Genomic DNA, 20,605 nt, shown 5'->3' on the forward strand with positions numbered 1-20,605 from the left:
TACTACCTAAACCAGCCTTTTACAGTCTGAAGCAGTAGGATATCCATGAGAATGCAGCATACCCATTCTTTGCATTATGTCCTTTGCAAACAGACTAGTGAAAAATGCGTTAACAGTCCGTCAGTACTATATATGCCTCCTAATCTTAACAGCATCATCCCTTGTGCAATTCATGATATCTGGAGCTTGTATAAATTATAAACTGTTTCCCCCACCAATTAATAAAGAATAAAAACTAAATAATGTTGCATTAAATTAGGAAAGTCTGGTTACTTTAAAATATCTTTTTCTTTTTTTCCCCTGTGTAGGTAATACCAAATGCAGTTCCTTAAACAATGTAACAGTAACAGAAACAACAATAAGTCTCCATTCAAAGGACAACTTTACAAGAATGAGTGCAACGTTTCAAAATAAATCAAGTGTGGGTGATTCTGGAAATGATTCAGTATCTGGACTTTATCCTGGTTTACAGTATATCGTTCATTTCAATAATACTATTGAAGCTTGCTGCAAGTCCATTTTTACAAGTAAGTAATGGATTAGAAATTACACAAAAATAGTTTTCAAGATCATTCGGATAGGATTATCATTCTTACATTTTAAGATGAGAGAAAAAATATGCATAGAAGGTAACTTTTGCTCATTCAAATGAACTAATAATTAGCTCATAGTTAAGAGATCACAGCTTTTCCCCCTCAGAGCTAGGTGTAGCCAGTGAGAAAATGAGACCTGGATTTAGTTTTGTCAGTATAGCCTTACTATCAGACTTCCTTTGGCTATCTACACAAGCAACTACAAAAAAAATAAGATTTCCAAAGATACCCAGTGTTTGATAAGTAGATATATTGTCACAAAGTTCATGAAAGAATTGTGAAAGAATTCCCGGAACTAGGTTTTAAGTGCAAGCCTTATTTATAATGTAATCAAAGTTCAGGTTTTTCTATCTTCTCTTCTACCTACATGTTTTAATCGGATAAGACATTCTTTGGAGTCCATGGTGCTTTCAGTTCAACCCTGAGCTACATATATTCTCTCCTTTTGGAAAGACATTTTCTTCTGGATGGGAAGGACAATTTCTACTTGCTTGATACTAACTTGATCTTGTATCAGGCTGGTTGCTTCTGACGGTGTGAGAAGTGATTCTCCTAATTAACATTTGCCAAAGTAAGGTTTTGAATTAGCAGTTACGCCTGGGTGTGTCCTGAAAATTAAGTTGTAGCACCCTCAGATAATACAGCAAACCAGAACCCTATCTATTTACACCAGGTTGTCTCCCATCTCACAATATCTGTTCATGCAGTCATCCATTAATTGTTTTTTTTTTCAGGTTGTGGTGTGTTCTAAACAGAATGCAGTTACTGCTCCCAAGGATTTTGGTTTGTAAAGGTTTAAGCTGAGAGCTTTTATTCCCTATCCCCAAATAGTTCAGCTCAGAAACCTCTGCTGGCAGAAGGATTTCTCATCCTCTTTCCCTTAATAATTCTTAATACACTTCTAGAAGAGGCCCCTCCATCTCTCAGAAACAGTTACACAGGTGATGAGTGGAAGACCTGAAAGACTAGCTGAGTGATAGATCAGCAGATATGTGTGGTCACTAATAGTTGACATCCATCTGAAGACACATAATCAAAGAAACAGCATGGAACTGGAGGGTAAGGTGGAAAAATTGTTACAAATTGCCAGCTTCCCTGTTTAACCCAGTGGAAATTCCTTGCTAGATCTAAAGCTTCTAGTCTGTAGTTGTTCAGTCCAACCAATTATAAGTTTTATAGCATTTGTGAGGAAACCGAAGGGTGGGAATAGTAAAACTAACTCTTTCGGACTCACATATTCTTCTCTTTCACCTGTTCTTGTCATTGCCTGTTGTATCCTTACTCCCCCAAAGAAGTGGAAGCCAGCCTTTCTCTTGGTTCTCTCTGTTTTGGCAGTTTTCTAAGTATGAACTTGGGAATTAAGTACGAATCTTTTTTTTTAAAAAGGTTCCTTTTGTGGCTGGAGCAATTACGGTGAATTTCTTCATTTCCTGTTTCTTACACTCTCTGGTCACGGCTGTCTTGTGGCTTCCTGGTGAGAAGCAACCATAAGGAAAATAGCCTGGGCGATCTCATGTCCTTTCTCTGTCCAGAGAGTGTTAAAGTAGCCAATCTCTTTGTAGGCCTTCTGTTTGTGGTCGCAACATCAGCTCCGCTTTCCACAGAAAAGTCTTCAGCCCATCATCTTCCCCGGAAGTCCAGAAGCAAACAGACTTTCCATTATTAGAGAAGGGGCAGATAGAAATCTCTCTTCCCGTTCAACAGAGAGCAGCTTCAAGATCATTATATTGAATGCACAGCGCAAAAATGTGCAAGAATTTAAATCTTGATATCATAGTAAATAGGGCTTGCATTTGATACATAGTAGTTGCTGGAATTCTTTCATAAAGACTTTATTATCATTTTTACAGTATGCCATGGTAACAGACGTCTCATAGATTAATTGCTTAAATTTTTGCTGCACTACTTAAAACAAATCTTATCTCCAAACAGGTTGTATAGGGATGTAGACTGTAAATTACATTTTCTGTCTTGTCTTATAAAAATATAATTGCATGCCACAAGATAATATTTCAGCCTGAAACTTTCAGATGTAGAAATAATTAAGTTTTGCTAAGTATATCTTCCTTATTATTAAATCCTAATATTAGTGTTATGGCATGTGTTTATTACATTCTGCTTCTAAAGTCTTAATATGGGTGATAAAATGGCCATGTGTTCTTTTAAACTTGTAATAATATTAAACATCCTTTTAATTGCCATACGTTAAAATGGTACCATAGTACTAGAAACAGTGAAAAAGAGAAGAGGTATATACTAACAAATCGTAATCTGGGTTGGTAATACTTAATGATATGGTAAGATTTTAATTCTCTGATCAAAGAAAATTGTTTTCTGTTTCTTATACAGAGCCAAGTCCTGTTCACAGTATTCACGCTGAAAATATCACCAACACAACCCTGAACTTAAGTTGGAAAAATGATGATATAAATGCATCCAATTACACTTACCGAATACATATTGATGGACTGGGTGATTTGCGTAATATAAGTGCTAATAAATGGAGTGTGCCAATTAGTAACTTACAACCTGGAATGTCATACAGATTTAAAATATATCCACAAGTAGATGGCGGTAAGACTGAAGGAAACCCAAATGAAACAGTTGTTCATACCAGTAAGTACACTTAGTTAAGTGAAGTGATTGTAGTAGTTAGTGCTTTTGGCTATTAAATGAGCTTCAGTAATTATTATATCACTCTCCTTTATGACCATCTAAAACTAAATGCAAACACTTTTTATAGAGGTAAGTGTGTAAGTATATGATTAATTTCATTAATTTCAGAAGTGCTTGGATTCTTTGTTAATATTTCATGTATTACATCAATATATTTTTATTTTATTTACTGGTAAAAATAATTTTGTTTTTTCACAGAACCCAGTCCACTTTCTAGTATCCATGGTAACAATCTCAATTCCACATCAATAATTCTTACTTGGAACAATGAAGATGTAAATGCTTATAACATTATAATAAACCCCTGAGTTGTCAAAATTATTAAGTAGAGACATATTGTATGTTGTGCGAACTAAAAATTTGCACTTTACATGATGATCTCTAACCCTACAGAAAAAAATGCTAAAGATTTAATATTGATTATCATTCAGTATGTAAAAGCCTTTATCTCTTAAACAGAGCCCAGTCCTGTTTATGATATTAAAGCTGAAAATATCACTAATACATCCCTGGATTTAACATGGAAAAATAATGATACAAATTCATCAAATTACACTTATCGAATATATATTGATGGACCTGGTCGTTCTGATAATATAACTTCTACTACCACCTATGTATCAATTTCTGACTTGGAACCTGGAACGTCATACAAGTTTAAAATATATGCAATGGTAATGGCTGATGGTAATCCAACCGAAGGGGAACCAAATGAAATAAATGTTTATACAAGTAAGTGTGTTCAATTAAGACATGTGATGTATATTTCATTATTACCATACATAAAATGTTTATATAAAATATGCAATGAGGTGGGGTTTCATCTGTCTGCATGTTTACTACATCAGTAAAAAAATACGTTTCTGAAGAAAAAAGGATACCATGTATAGCAGACATGTCAAACACAAGGCCCGGGGGCCGGATCCGGCCCACGAAGTGGTTTCATGTGGCCCGCGAAACCATCCTGGAAACAGTGAGGGAACGGCCCCCACTGCCTTGGCCCTGGCCCAGAGACCCTCAGATCTGTCCCACTCCTGCCCAGGCCCCCATAGGCACCCTTGATGCAAACAATGTCGAGCTGGCCACGCCCACCCAGTAGGCCATACGCACTAGCCACGCCCACCCAATAGGCCACACCCACCTTGGCCACACCCACCCAGCCCCCTGAGGGCAACCGCAATGCTGATGCGGCCCTCAGTGAAATTGAGTTTGACACCCCTGATGTATAGTATGCTGGAAAACTCTTTTCAGCATACTATACATAGAAAAGTATAAGTACTGATATTCCTTGATTTACAACAGTTCATTTAGTGATGATTCAGAGTTACAACGGCACTGAAAAAAAATGACTTGTGATGTTTTTCACAGTTACTGCCATTGTAGCATTCCCAGGGTCACATGATCAAAATTTAGACACTGGGCAACTGACTCATATTTATGACGATTGCAGTGTCCCAGAGTCATGTGATCAGTTTTTGCAACCTTCTGACAAGCAAAATCAATGGGGAAGCCAGATTCACTTAACAACTGTGTTACTAACTTAACAACTACAGTGATTCACCTAACAGCTGTGGCAAGAAAGGTCATAAAATGAGGTAAAGCTCACTTAACAAATGTTTCACTTAGCAATATAAATTTTGGGCTCAATTGTTTTTAAGTCGAGGACTACCTGTATTTTGCGCTACATCTAAAGGATATTATTTGCATATTACCATAGTGGAGTAAGTAGCAATTTGACAATATTTGCAACCCATTGTTTTTCTTGTGAACTATTCTGAGATTTGGTCTATTTGTATTAACTTATTAATTTTACACTATAATTAGGCGACCCAATAAAGATTTTGGCACCAACGTATTATATAAGAGAATAAATAAATTGTTGAGACTTAAACTGAAAGGACAAAGAATAAATTAACACCTCAGGTCTTCCTCTAAATTTGCATTATCTTAAAAGTTAAGAATAAAAAGCCTGGGGAAATAAAAATTTCTCTTTTTTGCCCAGAAGATTTAAACAAATATGATTCTCTATTGGTGGCATTCTACACCTGGAGATTAACGTAAAGAGAAAAAAAATCTTTGTTCGGCATCTTGTTGTGATATCACTTGCAAAAGACCTTCTAAAAAGTCACAGTCTCTGCAGGGATACAGAATAAGCATTGAATCATTGAAAATATAGAGATTGGCTCATATCTGGTTGATTTTTCAATGCATGTTAATTCAACTTTATTCCAAACTATTGTTTTATATTTTAGGTTGAAAAGTTTGAAGTTATAGAGGTTTTATATGCATTTTCCCTAACAAAAGGCCATCTTAATATAAATTACTAAAGGGCTATTTGTCTAAATATTTAATGCAAAATTATCTTACTTTCTGTATCATCAACTCTTTAAATATAAATTTTACATAATTTAAACCAAAAATCTAACTTTCTTGGGGTACAGTTTTGAGTAATACATTTTTTAAGATAGGAAGAGAGAATGCTTTGCATTTTGCTTAAGGTCTTGATGAGAGAAAAACGCATGAAGTAGACATACTTTTATGCTAATATTCATTTCATTTCATTTGTTTATATTTATTATTTATATCCCACATTTATTATTTTTATAAATAATTCAAGCTGGCAAACATACCTATTACACCTTCCTATTATTTTCCCCACAAAAACAACCCTGTAAGGTGGGTTGATTTGTGAGAATGTGGCTGGTCCAAAGTCAACCAGCTGGCTTTAAGGCAAGACTAGAACTCACAGTCTCCTGGTTTTTAGCCTGGGGACTTAACCACTGGAATGTCTACATTTCACTCCTATAGAAACTTCACTCCTATAGAAAAAAAACACCTTTTTTTTCCTCCTCACATTGGTACTGATTACATTCACCTAAACCCTTAACTAGTTTCAATTAAAAAGTGACTTAAAACTTGTGCAGATATTTTTATGCAATAGCTGTGCACCTATTTAAACCACGAGGAATACCATACAGCCTGTGTGCATCTATTTTACAATGTATTTTCATGTTCACTAATCTAAATGTCTTTTTCTCGTTAATAGAGCCCAGTCCTGTTTATGATATTAAAGCTGAAAATATCACTAATACATCCCTGGATTTAACATGGAAAAATAATGATACAAATTCATCAAATTACACTTATCGAATATATATTGATGGACCTGGTCGTTCTGATAATATAACTTCTACTACCACCTATGTATCAATTTCTGACTTGGAACCTGGAACGTCATACAAGTTTAAAATATATGCAATGGTAATGGCTGATGGTAATCCAACCGAAGGGGATCCAGAAGGAAGAAAATTTGATACAAGTAAGTGTGGTAAATTAAGACATGTGATATATATTTCATTATTACATAAAATATTTATATAAAATATGCAATGAGGTGTGATTTCATTTCTCCATGTGCACTACATCGGTAAAAAACATACATTTCTGATAAAAGAGTTGAACAAAAAAGGATACCATAGTATGCTGGAAAATTGGAAAACTCTTTCCAGCATACTATACATAGAAAAGTATAAGTACCGATATTCCTTGATTTACAACAGTTCATTTAGTGATGATTCAGAGATACAATGGCACTGAAAAAAGTGATTTATTATGTTTTTCACACTTCCTGCCACTGTAGCATCCTCAGGGTCACCTAATCAAAATTCAGACACTGGGCAAGTGGTTTATATTTATGACGGTTGCAGTGTCCCAGAGTCATGTAATCAGCTTTTGCAACTTTCTGAATTAGGAGATCTAATGTATATATGGCTATGTAGGCCTTTAAAGCACCTTGAATTAAAACTAGAAGCAAATTGGCAAGCAACGCAGTTCTCAGAACAGGTGTCCTATGTGCAAATTTAGATGTGCACAAAATCATGTGGCTCACCGTATTCTGAACCAATTTAAGCTTCTGGATATTTCTCAAAAGGCATCAGCCACATGTAAATAGCATTGTAGTAGTCAAGATAGAAGGGAACTAGGGCATGAGTGAGTATGAGCTGGGCTTGTTGATCCAGGAAAGGGATAATTGACACTCAACCAACAGCTGCATGAAGGCCTTTGTGGCATGACACTTCCATCTGATCTATGAGCAGGAGTTATGAGTCCAGAAGAACTCCCAGATTACTCACTGGGTCCATCTGGGGTAGTGCAACCCCATCCAATACCAAAGATGGCAAGATAATCTGTTTCATCCAAGAACCATCTTCTCAACAACCTTCCCCCGAAAAGGACAGTTGGAGATAGGACAAAAATTATCCAATAGGATGGGGGTCTAGCAATGACCTCTTGAGGAAACAGTGGACCATTGCCTCCATAAAAGACTGGGGCACCATCATCTCCCAAAAAGAAGCATTAACCACTGCCAGAACCCACGTACAAGTCACCTCCAGGGGAAGCTTTCACAAGCCAGGGACATGGAACTACAACACAGGTGGTTGTGCCTGAACTCTCTAGGATCCCATTCAGTTCTTTCAATAATGTGATTGTGTAAAATGTGCCATGAAGTGTGACTATTTGCATGTGCACTCTAGGAGTAAAGCTGAACAGGAGTATTTATGATACAGCGTTAAGCAAAAGAAGCTATCATGTACAGACAGTCCTCAGCCTTCGTTCCCTTCATTCAGTGGCTGTTCAAAGTTATGATGTCTACAGAGATTCTCAAATCATCCAGGTCATGATTGTCTCAAAGGTGCTTTTTCAAAAGGCAACTGAATGTTCTGAAGAAGTGTCATGGTTCCGATTAATGAGACAGTTCAAACAACATTCAGGCATTGTTTTATCTAAAAAGTCTATAATAATGAAACGAAGCATCGGCACTCATGGATGGATGCCAGAATCTGAATTCCCCTCCCCTTGACCCCCACATCATACATAATTTCCCTCCCTTATTTACACATCATGAATCACATTTACCAATTAATTCAACACACAAAGAAGTTTCAGTTCCCTTCTGAAGCTGCTCCCTTATCTTGTCAAAACATCCGGGTTGCATTTCTCCTGTGTTTTAGTGATTCAAAACCCAACAGTTAAAGCAAAAGGCTGCCTCTTATATTGTCAGTGCAAAAACATGTCAGTGTATGCAGCATTGACAAGACGTTTCTTGGTTGAGAAATGATTTTTAAAAAAAAAATAACCTAAAAAGTCCAGTTACCTTTTGGAAAAAGCATTGTTGGGTCAAAGTTAGGATGGTACTGAAAAAATAAACACATATTTAGTCCTTAAAAGTTTTGGCCATCACAGCACCCCTTTATGGTCAAATGACCACAGTCTGTGTGCTCAGTGTGCCAATTAGCAATTATGATGTTGCAGGAAGCCATGTTATGTGACTGCCATTTGCAATCCTCCCTGCTGGCTTCGTGCAAGCGAGGTCAGTGGGGAAGCTGGCAGGGAAGGCAGCAAATTGCTCCAGTATGTATTCTTTCACTCACATATGGCCTCCACTGGGCTTCCAGGCCTTCCCCTGTTTTCCCCAATGTGCATCTAGCCTGCGTCAGACCTCCCAGCCTCCCCAAACTTGTGCAATTAGGTCTGAACATATCTAGCTGCATGTGCGCTGCTTTGGGGTAAACTTTGCTCCATCTAAGTCAGGGGTAGGCAACCTTGGCTCTTTTATGACTCGTGGACTTCAACTCCCAGAATTCCTGAGCCAGTTGGCTCAGGAATTCTGGGAGTTGAAGTCCACGAGTCATAAAAGAGCCAAGGTTGCCTACCCCTGATCTAAGTGATACAATTTCCACGTTACAATAGCAGAGAAAATAGCAACTTGACATTATTTGCATTCTACCCTTTTTCTTGGAAAACATTCTCAAATTTGATCGGTTTGTATTGATTGATGAAGTTTACGGCATAATCAAGCTACCTGCTAAACAGATTTTAAGGACTAATTATGAAGGAGACTTGGTGTTGCGATATCTCCCTTCACAGCGCTGGAAATTTAATGTACTGCAATTCAGTGGCCAGCCTGCTGGTTTGCTGTTGTGAATTTTGTAAAATGAGGATTGTATGGACTGGAAGTGAATTGTATTGTGTTTTGAATGTTTTGTGATTTTTTTTATGCAGGATTTCCCTGATACTTGAATGTTACTCCAGAGTAAAATAATCAAAAAAGGCTGTAAGCTAAAAATGTAGTTTCCTCTGTTTGCAACTTTCAGCAATACACTTTTTTTAAGATATAAAAATAAAGTGGTTTGCATTTTGCTGAAGACCTAATTGGAGAAAAAATGCATGATAATGGATTTATTTTGATGTTAATGTATTGCTGAGAAGGCTGGATGAAAATAGAATGTCCACATTTACTCTGTACAAGCCTCATCCTTTCCCCCTCACTTTCCTATCAGCCACTGGTTAAGTTCACCCAAACGCTTAACTAGTTTAAATTTAATTGAGTAAAATTCCTGCAGATATTTATTCAACTTTTATGCATCTATTGAAACCATTAAGAATATCATTCAACCCATGTCTGTCTAGTATGCTTTATTTGTTGTTGTTAGCTGCGAAGTCGTGTCCGACCCATCACGACCCTATGGACAACATTCCTCCAGGCCTTCCTGTCCTCTACCATCTTCTGGAGTCCATTTAAGCTCACGCCTACTGCTTCAGTGACTCCATCCAGCCACCTCATTCTCTGTCGTCCCCTTCTTCTATTGCCCTCGATCTTCCCCAGCATTAGGCTCTTCTCCAGGGAGTCCTTCCTTCTCATTAGGTGGCCAAAGTACTTGAGTTTTAGCTTCAGGATCTGGCCTTCTAAAGAGCAGTCAGGATTGATCTCCTCTAGGACTGACCGGTTTGATCGCCTTGCAGTCCAAGGGACTCGCAGGAGTCTTCTCCAGCACCACAGTTCAAAGGCCTCAATTCTTTGGCGCTCAGCCTTTCTTATGGTCCAACTTTCACTGCCATACATTGCAACTGGGAAGACCATAGCCTTGACTATACGCACTTTTGTTGACAGGGTGATGTCTCTGCTTTTTAGTGTGCTGTCTAGATTTGCCATGGCTTTCCTCCCCAGGAGCAAGCGTCTTTTGATTTCTTGGCTACAGTCCCCATCTGCAGTGATCTTGGAGCCCAGAAAAATAAAATCTGTCACTACTTCCATTTCTTCCCCGTCTATTTGCCAGGAATTGAGAGGGCCAGATGCCATGATCTTGGTTTTCTTAATGTTAAGTTTCAACCCAAGTTTTGCACTCTCCTTCTTCACCCGCAACAAGAGGCTCTTTAGTTCTTCTTCACTTTCTGCCATTAGAGTGGTATCATCTGCGTATCTCAGGTTGTTGATATTTCTTCCGGCAATCTTAATTCCAACTTTTGATTCATCTAGCCCTGCCTTTCTCATGATGTGCTCTGCATATAAGTTAAATAGGCAGGGCGACAGTATACAGCCTTGCCGGACTCCTTTCCCAATTTTGAACCAATCAGTGGTTCCGTGTCCAGTTCTCACTGTTGCTTCTTGACCCGCATATAGGTTTCTCAAGAGACAAATAAGATGGTCTGGTACTCCCATCTCTTTAAGAACTTGCCACAGTTTGTTATGATCCACACAATCAAAGGCTTTAGCATAGTCAATGAAGCAGAAGTAGATGTTTTTCTGGAACTCCCTAGCTTTCTCCATGATCCAGCGTATGTTGGCAATTTGATCTCTAGTTCCTCTGCCTCTTCGAAATCCTGCCTGTACTTCTGGTAGTTCTCGATCCACATACTGCTGAAGTCTAGCTTGTAGGATTTTAAGCATGACTTTACTAGCATGAGAAATGAGTGCAATGGTGCGATAGTTTGAACATTCTTTGGCACTGCCTTTCTTTGGAATTGGAATGTAAACTGATCTTTTCCAATCCTGTGGCCATTGTTGAGTTTTCCAAATTTGCTGGCAAATTGAGTGTAGCACTTTTACTGCATTGTCTTTTAAGATTTTGAATAGCTCAGCTGGAATACTGTCACTTCCACTAGCTTTGTTGTTGCTCAGCTTTTCTAAGGCCCACTTCACTTCACATTCTAGGATGTCTGGCTCGAGGTCAGTGACCACCTCATTGTGATTATCAGGGACGTTAAGCTCATTCTTGTATAGTTCTTCTGTGTAATTTTGCCACCTCTTCTTAATCTCTTCTGCCTCTGTTAGGTCCCTGCCATTTTGGTCCTTTATCATGCCCATTTTTGCATTAAACGTTCCCTTCATTTCTCCAATTTTCTTGAAAAGATCTCTGGTCCTCCCTATTCTATTGTTTTCTTCTATTTCTTTGCACTGTTCATTTAAGAAGGCATTCTTATCTCTTCTAGCTATTCTCTGGAATTCTGCATTCAATTGGGCGTATCTTTCTTTTTCTCCCTTGCCTTTCGCTTCCCTCCTTTCCTCAGCTATTTGCAAAGCTTCCTCAGACAGCCATTTTGCTTTCTTGCATTTCTTTTTCTTTGGGATGGTTTTGGTTGCTACCTCTTGTACAATGTCGCGAACCTCTGTCCATAGTTCTTCAGGCACTCTGTCTATCAGATCTAATTCCTTAAATCTATTTGTCACCTCTACTGTATATTCAACAGGGATATGATTTAATTCATACCTGAGTGGCCTAGTGCTTTTCCCTACTTTCTTCAGTTTAAGCCTAAACTTTGCAAGGAGAAGCTCATGGTCTGAGCCACAGTCAGCTCCTGGTCTTGTTTTTACTGACTGTATAGAGCTTCTCCATCTTTGGCTGCAGAGCATATAGTCAATCTGATTTCTGTGTTGACCATCTGGTGATGTCCATGTGTAGAGCCGTCTCTTGGGTTGTTGAAAAAGAGTGTTTGCTATGACCATCGTATTCTCTTGACAGAATTCTATCAGCCTGTGCCCTGCTTCATTTTGCACTCCAAGGCCAAACTTGCCTGTTATTCCAGTTATCTTTTGGCTTCCTACTTTAGCATTCCAATCCCCCATGATGATAAGAACATCATTTTTTGGTGTTAGTTCTATAAGGTGCTGTAGTGCTTCATAGAACTGGTCAATTTCATCCTCTTCAGCACTGGTGGTTGGGGCATAGACCTGGACTACTGTGATATTGAATGGTTTGCCTTGGATTCGAACTGAGATCATTCTGTCATTTTGAGGATTGTATCCCAGTATTGCTTTTCCTACTCTTTTATTGACTATGAAGGCTACTCCATTTCTTCTGAAGGATTCTTGCCCACAATAGTATACCTGATGGTCATCTGAATTAAATTCACCCATTCCTGTCCATTTTAGTTCGCTGATACCTAAGATGTCAATGTTCAGTCTTGTCATCTCTTGTTTGACCACGTCCAGTTTTCCTTGATTCATGGATCTTACATTCCAGGTTCCTATGGAGAAAAAATCTTTACAGCATTGGACTTTCCTTTCACCACCAGACACATCCACAGCTGAGCGTCCTTTCGGCTTTGGCCCAGTCGCTTCATTCTTTCTGGCGCTACTAGTACTAGCCCTCTGCTCTTCCCCAGTAGCATACTGGACGCCTTCCGACCTGAGGGGCTCATCTTCCAGCGTCATATCGTTTTGCCTTTTGGTACTGTCCATAGGGTTTTCATGGCAAAGATACTGGAGTGGGTTGCCATTTCCTTCTCCAGTGGATCACGTTTTGTCAGAACTCTCTGCTATGACCTGTCCGTCTTGGGTGGCCCTGCACGGCATAGCTCATAGCTTCATTGAATTACGCAAGCCCCTTCGCCACGACAAGGCAGTAATCCATGAAGGGGAGTATGCTTTATACTGAATAACAAAAAGGCCGTTTTTCTCTTAAACAGGACCCAGTCCAGTGTATGATATTGAATTTGAAAATGTCACCACCACAACTCTGGATATAAAATGGAAAAATAATGATACAAAAGCATCTAATTATACTTATCAAATATATATCAGTGGAACTGGTTATTCCAACAATACAACTTCTAATATTCCATATGTAAAAATTGATGGCTTGGAACCAGGAACATTATACAAGTTTAAAATATATGCAGAAATTGATGGTAATAAAGGAGAGCCAACAGATGCAAGTGTTTATACAAGTAAGTGCATTTAAATGATGTGATGGTACAGGTAAACCTTGACTTCTGATTGGTCCTAGAATAATGTATAAACTTGATTTGTAATTTATTTGAAATTAAAGTGGCAAATCCTGCCATTATGGAGCCTAGTGCAAGAGAACAATAGTGTACTAAAGCACAGATTTCACTGGTATCCTCAGTTTTTAAAAGTGTACAAAACAATGTGTATCACATTGTCACATTATATTTCTAAATCTATTGAAATTGGAAAAAGTTGGCCCTCCATATTGGAATTAAAGAAGCACAAATGCCCAAAGAGATAAATGAATAAGAGATAATGCATCTAAAATAGAGCATTTATTTGGAAAACTGTACAAATGTGACTCTTTGTATTTTTCAAAAGCACTACTACAGGTAGTCCTCAACTTACGACCACAATGGAGCCCAAAATTTTTGTTGTTAAGCAAGATATTTTTAAATTTAATTGAGCAAAATTCCTGCAGATATTTATTCAACTTTTATGCATCTATTGAAACCACTAAGAATATCATTCAACCCATGTCTGTCTAGTATGCTTTATACTGAATAATGAAAAGGCCGTTTTTCTCTTAAACAGGACCCAGTCCAGTGTATGATATTGAATTTGAAAATGTCACCACTACAACTCTGGATATAAAATGGAAAAATAATGATACAAAAGCATCTAATTATACTTATCAAATATATATCAGTGGAACTCGTTATTCTAACAATACAACTTCTAATATTCCGTATGTGAAAATTGATGGCTTGGAACCAGGAACATTATACAAGTTTAAAATATATGCAGCAATTGATGGTAATAAAGGAGAGCCAACAGATACAAGTGTTTATACAAGTAAGTGCATTTAAATGATGTGATGGTACAGGTATACCTTGACTTCTGATTGGTCCTAGAATAATGTATAAACTTGATTTGTAATTTATTTGTAATTTATTTATTTATTTATTTATTTATTTATTTATTTATTTATTTGATTTATATACCGCCCTTCTCCTGAAGGACTCAGGGCGGTGTACAGGGCAATAAAAATAAGAATACAGGTTACAAGATTTAAAGTTGAATGATTCTGCCCAATGTTGTAGGATAGTTAAAATAATGTTAAAACCCAAACCCATCAGGCCAGACCGGCTTGTTCGAATAGATAAGTTTTTAGATCACGCCGGAAGGCGTGAAGGTCGGGGGCCAATTAAAGTGGCAAATTCTGCCATTATGGAGCCTAGTGCAAGAGAACAATAGTGTACTAATGCACAGATTTCACTGGTATCCTCAGTTTTTAAAAGTGTACAAAACAATGTGTATCACATTGTCACATTATATTTCTAAATCTATTGAAATTGGAAAAAGTTGGCCCTCCATATTGGAATTAAAGAAGCACAAATGCCCAAACAGATAAATGAATAAGAGATAATGCATCTAAAATAGAGCATTTATTTGGAAAACTGTACAAATGTGACTCTTTGTATTTTTCAAAAGCACTACTACAGGTAGTCCTCAACTTACGACCACAATGGAGCCCAAAATTTTTGCTGTTAAGCAAGATATTTTTTAAGTGAGTTTTGTCCCATTTTAACAAACTTTCTTGCCACAGTTGTTAAGTGAATCAGTGCAGTTGATAATAACCCAGTTGTTAAATGAATCTGGCTTCCCTATTGATTATGCTTCTCAGAAGGTCACAAAAGGGGATCACATGACCTTAGGACACAGCAACGGCCATAAATATGAACCAGTTGCCAAGCATCTGAATTTTGATCACATGACCATGGGGATGCTACAAAGGTCGTAACTGAAAAATGGTCATGTCAGTTTTTTCATTGCTGTTGTAACTTTGAATGGTCACTAGATGAACTGTTGTAAGTCGAGGACTACCTGTATTTGGTTTATACATGTATTTTCCAGATATATGCTCTATTTAGAGAACTTAATTATGTTTGGTAAGAATTTTTCTGCTACAATCACTTTCTCTCCCTCATTTCTTGGTAGGCCTTATGGCTGTTTCAAATTCTTCTGAGCCATATCTAACTATGTGTTTACATTTTTTTCATTTATATTTTTTTTTCTTCTATTAACAGATTCGACTATGACTGAGAATCTTTAATTTTATTACTGTTTTCCCAAGTGATTCTCCTTGTTCACATACACAGATATATACTTCAGATATTATTTGTCTTAGAACATAAGGGAAAAATATTCTGATAGTCCCAAAGAAATGTCCTTTTTGATCTTTTTGTTCATTGCAAATAAATCAAGGCATAATTGGCTGGGATAACGGAGTGTATTGTGCATAGAATTCCATGCCTCTTTTTCCTGTATATTTATTTTTGTTCTGTGTATTCCTATATATGTTGTTTGAAAACCCACATAGTTATATCTATACCTATGTCAGTACAAATGTAATGAAAGTACAAATCTACCCTTTAATCTCTCAGAAAACAGTTTATATAAGTAAATAAGTAAATAAAATAATTAAATTAAGTGATATAAGTGTGCTAATATAATGCCCAAAGAGTATTCTTTACATTCCCATTATGTTTTCAAGGAAAACAAGATTGAATGTTATTGACTTTGATATTTGTAGAAAAATTTCAACAGCTAAAGCCTAAAAAATATTTTTTGCTCTAAAGTTGAAATTTATTTTTCATTTGTGCTTTCCAGATGAAATCAATCATATTTCTGACTTCTTTTTTCCAGCACAAAAATTAGCTTAGTTTGTTGGTGATAATACGTCTCCGTGAAGTATTCTATTTATAAAAAAATAAAATAAACAAAAAACAAATGTTTGTACCTGTCAGGCACAAATAACCCAGAACAGGATTTTAGTTCAAAGTACCTCAAGTTTATTCCATAACAGTAGCACTTAGACTTATATACCACTTCATAGTGCTTTACAACTCTCTCTTAAGTGATTTACAGAGTCATCATATTTCCCCTAACAATCTGGGTCCTCATTTTGCCAACCTTGGAAAGATGGAAGGTTGAGTCTACCTTGAGTCAATCAGAATCGAACTTCTGGCAGTTGGCAGAATTAGCTTGCAATACTGCATTCTAATCACTCTGTCACCACAGCTCTATTTTATGCTATATACACAAGTATCACATCTACTAATGATCAAGACAAATTGATATTAGATAGGAGTTAATGGGATTCAAAGAGGGCTCGACTTAGGTCTCTTGTGGGAGCAGAATGACTCTAAACTGATGACGCATTTGAGCCCACCCTCAGGCTCAACCTGGTCACCTCCTACATCCCCATCAGAATTTAAGAAAATGGTTATTGGAAATCTTGAGCCAGACACCTTCTATTTATTAGTGCATTTCATTGTCACAACATGACTGTCTTACAAAGCGTTGTGAATAATGAACCAGTAATCAGTCTAGTAATCATGTAGGTAATAGCCTGAAGAAGAAATAATTTGGAAAGCCCCTGTCTTCTGGTCGTAAGCAGCTTTGACAAATAAAATTAATCTTACTGCTTCCCAGAGTCGATGAGTATGAATGTGGTGAAAGTGCTTTCCCAAAACAAAAGAGACAGGAATTAAACCACATTTCCCAGAAGGCAATCAAGGTAGATCTGTTGCCAGTAACAAATCCGTTTTATACAAGTCTGCTTTCATGTTGAAACAATTACATTTGAAGCTGTTTAGCTAATAATAATATGGTGATGGTGATGATGTTAATAATAATAACCACAACGATGATGATGAAGAAGTTGGAAGAGACCTTGGAGGTCATCTAGTCCAATCCCCTGCTCAGGCATGAAACCCTAATACCATTTCAGACAAATGGCTGTCCAGTCTCTTCTTAAAGACTTCCAATGTTGGACCATTCACAGCTTCTGGAGGCAGGTTGTTCCACTGGTTAATTGTTCTAACTGTCAGAAAACATATTTTAAACACAAATGCTAGTTACTTTAACTCTTCCCAGGTCACTGGTTGGATCTTGAGAGCTGGAAACGTGTAGGGAAGAAAGAGATAGCTCATGTCTACTGCTCAATAACATTCCATGAAATCTTTAACTTTACTGATGACAGTGCCTTTACTAAAGCTTTGATTGACTATTTCTTTTAGGTTGAACAACCTTTGCAAGTAAATTATTATTTATTTATTTTTTATTTTTATTTTTATTCCATTTATATCCCACCCTTCTCCGAAGACTCAGGGCGGCTTACAAGCTTAGCAGTAGCCTTCATTCTATGTATATGCCTGCTTATTAGGGCTTTCACACACACCCCAAGCGGCATTATTACAAAGTCAGCTTAATTGCCCCCAACAATCTGGGTCCTCATTTTACCTACCTCGGAAGGATGGAAGGCTGAGTCAACCTTGAGCCTGGTGGGATGCGAACCTGCACTAATTGCAGGCAGCTGGTGTTACTTAAGGAGGCATTAGCCCACTGCTCCACCAAGGCATTATCACATCATATATGGTGCATGGATGCTCCAAAGCTACATTTCCCATAAAACTGAACCCGTGCTTCAAGTAGTCAAAAATATTGAAATATCTTCAAATCAGTGTTTTTCTCTACCCCATGATTTTGCTATAAATCTCACAAGAGGCAGTACTTCTCTAACCCTGGCTGAGCTTGGTAGCTGAGCAGAATCTGTTTAGTCTTTGGATAGTAGATTCCATGCTTGTAGATTTGACTGAAACCCTTAGAAACTGTAGCAATCCATCTATGAAATCACCAGAATTTGATCTCAAACTCCCAATTTTTTTTTTGTCATGAGCTACTTCCATTTCTTGAAGCCATGAATCTCAGAAGTGCTCGGAATTTTCTACTCAGAATTCTAGAATACCTTGTCTAATTTAGTGAGGTTATCCTTTTGAAGCGTTCCCTTGATTCCTTGTGCTGTAAGAAAAAAAATGATAGAGGGAAAAAAAGTGTTGATACATGTCTCAGAAATGTGTGTCAAATAATACTGGAAGTTTAATTTTGCTTTCTTAATGCTGGTGGATATCCAACAGAAAAACTGAGTCTCGGCCATCCTTTCTAAGATAAATCTTGTGCATGATTAGTGGCAGTTGTCTCCCGCTCCAGTAAGAAAAGCTGGGAATTTATTACAGCTATTCCCTAACAAAGATCTCTGAGGCACTCAGAAAAGAGTTGTTTCCAGGGCATTTGGGAAGGAGGTTATCTTAGTTTTTGTTTTCATTCTGTAATATAATAATAGAGGTTTTTCAGGTTTCCTCACATAATGAATGACTTGGATCACCACTCCCATCTTGCCACCTTTTGTGGTTTTTCAGTAACTTTCCCTCCAGAATACCAAAACCTCATATTTTTTTCCTTCAGGCATTAATTTCAGTCTTATTACATGAGATATTATGTGAGAATTCTGACATTTTGAAAGAATCTTGATCTTCATTTTAAATTATTTTTTAAATTTAATTTAAGAGTGGGTCTGATTACCGTTTCTGGGGGGATAAGTTAAGCACCTTGTGTTCTAGACCAGGGGTAGGCAACCTCGGCTCTTTTATGACTCATGGACTTCAACTCCCAGAATTCCTCAGGAATTCTGGGAGTTGAAGTCCATGAGTCATAAAAGAGCCGAGGTTGCCTACCCCTGTTCTAGACCATGGATCCCCAACCTGTGGGTTGCAGCCCATTACTGGTCTGTGGCCTATTCGCAACTGGTCCACGTGAGTAGCTGGCTGGCAGAGCCCCACTCATGCAAGCGTCACAGGCATTTGGGGCCCCACTCACACGAGTAATCAATACCTCACTTGCATAGGCACTCGTCACTTCGCTCGTGTGAGCGCTTGGCACATTACTTGCGTGAGCATCACAAGTGCTCTCGGCTTCACTGGTGCAAGCAGTGGGTGCTTGTGCACGCACGCATCTGCCCCTCCCACAAAACCATCCCTTTTCCCCCCTCCCCCCGGACTGCCAACATGGAAAGGTTGGGGAATTCTGTTCTAGACTACTACTTTAATAATCCATTCCTTTTACCTGGCAGATGAAGCGGACTTGCTGTAAGTACAGAATGAAAAATTGAATTGGTTATGATTAAGGTATATGGTTTAATGAATAATAAATAAGATGATGATATCGACAAAAATGACGTCACTGTCCAAGGTGTATTTATATGTATGTGTGTATTCAAATACTTTTTTTTCCTTTACAGAACCTAGTCCAGTCGACGACATCAGAGTTGATGATGTCAGTACAACTGTGGTCAACATATCATGGAAAAGTCCTGATGCAGCTGCTTCTACATACTCTTATAGGATACTCTTCGGTGAAAAATCTGATAAAATATCCCCAACTACTAGCACTGAAATTTCAGAGCTAAATCCTGGTACTACGTATCAATTCCGCATATATTCCATAGCAGCAGATAACAAGACTGAAGGAATACCCAAGGAGATAGATCATTGTACAAGTAAGTCTCTAGAGATGTACATACTATAAAGATGTGCAAATTGCTCTTAGCACAGAATAAACGTTTTGTACATGGAGGGAAATCTTTGTGCTGGGTACATCTGAAAACTGGTTTGAAGGTTTTATTTATTTTATTCAGTGTAACAAAACCCACTCTAGATGGGGAAGAGTTTAAGAATCTTAAACTCAGTAATAAAAAAATAGCAATACACAACAAAGGGTAAAAAAGATGGCAACAGGCTTAATAATAACCGATAGTCTTACCTAACCACCCAATCCCTTTTGAAAGACCAACAGGGGGAATAGTATTCTGAGGGCAGGTGCAGTAGAAGAAAAGAATGGTTTACTGGAGTGAACAAAAATAGTATTCAGATATGCTGTTATCTTTCAATTAGATGTTACCTTATATCTAGCAATAATTAAGCCCTATTATTTCTTTATTTCCCCATCTGGGCTAGTACAGCAACTAAATATTAAGATAGATAATTTTAAGAGATATTGGTGGGTGCCACCAAGTCCCATGATTCCTGTTAAATGATTCCTTTGTTACTCAAAAAAGATTTACTCTAGAGATGCACTTTTGTTAGATGTTTCCTTTGCAGAATAGCTTTTTCTGAGGGTTGCATACAAAAGTAGACATTATGTTCTATCAGCTCTTGTACCATTAGGAGTCGCTGTCATTTCCATTATATATGAAGGGGTACTTATTAGCTCCAATTACTGGCTGGCTAATACATTAAAGTAGCATACTGATACAACAAACAAAATGGTTACGGTACTAAATTTTATTTTCCTGGGATGATATCTATAGTATATCTCAAAAAATGGTCTGCTGTCCTATACCATGCTAAACTTCAAAAACAAAATCTAAACAATGATAAAACTAACAAAGCTGACCATGTTGTATGTCTGATTATAACTTCATTAA

General features: G+C 37.6%; 1 protein-coding gene across 1 annotated transcript in view; it reads left to right on the forward strand.

Moving 5' to 3' along the window:
• PTPRJ (protein tyrosine phosphatase receptor type J) overlaps positions 1-20,605 on the forward strand; it is a gene marked incomplete at its 3' end in the record, with an annotated part of 142,580 nt that overhangs the window by 74,756 nt on the left and 47,219 nt on the right. Inside the window, exons 2-8 of the mRNA XM_083358716.1 lie at positions 309-527; positions 2,943-3,209; positions 3,729-4,001; positions 6,316-6,588; positions 13,017-13,277; positions 13,873-14,133; positions 19,421-19,678. Coding sequence (XP_083214842.1) covers positions 309-527; positions 2,943-3,209; positions 3,729-4,001; positions 6,316-6,588; positions 13,017-13,277; positions 13,873-14,133; positions 19,421-19,678 — 1,812 coding nt within the window. The remainder of the gene's footprint in view (positions 1-308; positions 528-2,942; positions 3,210-3,728; positions 4,002-6,315; positions 6,589-13,016; positions 13,278-13,872; positions 14,134-19,420; positions 19,679-20,605) is intronic.

Source organism: Vipera ursinii (assembly GCF_947247035.1).
Source record: "Vipera ursinii genome assembly, chromosome: 1".
Taxonomy (NCBI): domain Eukaryota; kingdom Metazoa; phylum Chordata; class Lepidosauria; order Squamata; family Viperidae; genus Vipera; species Vipera ursinii.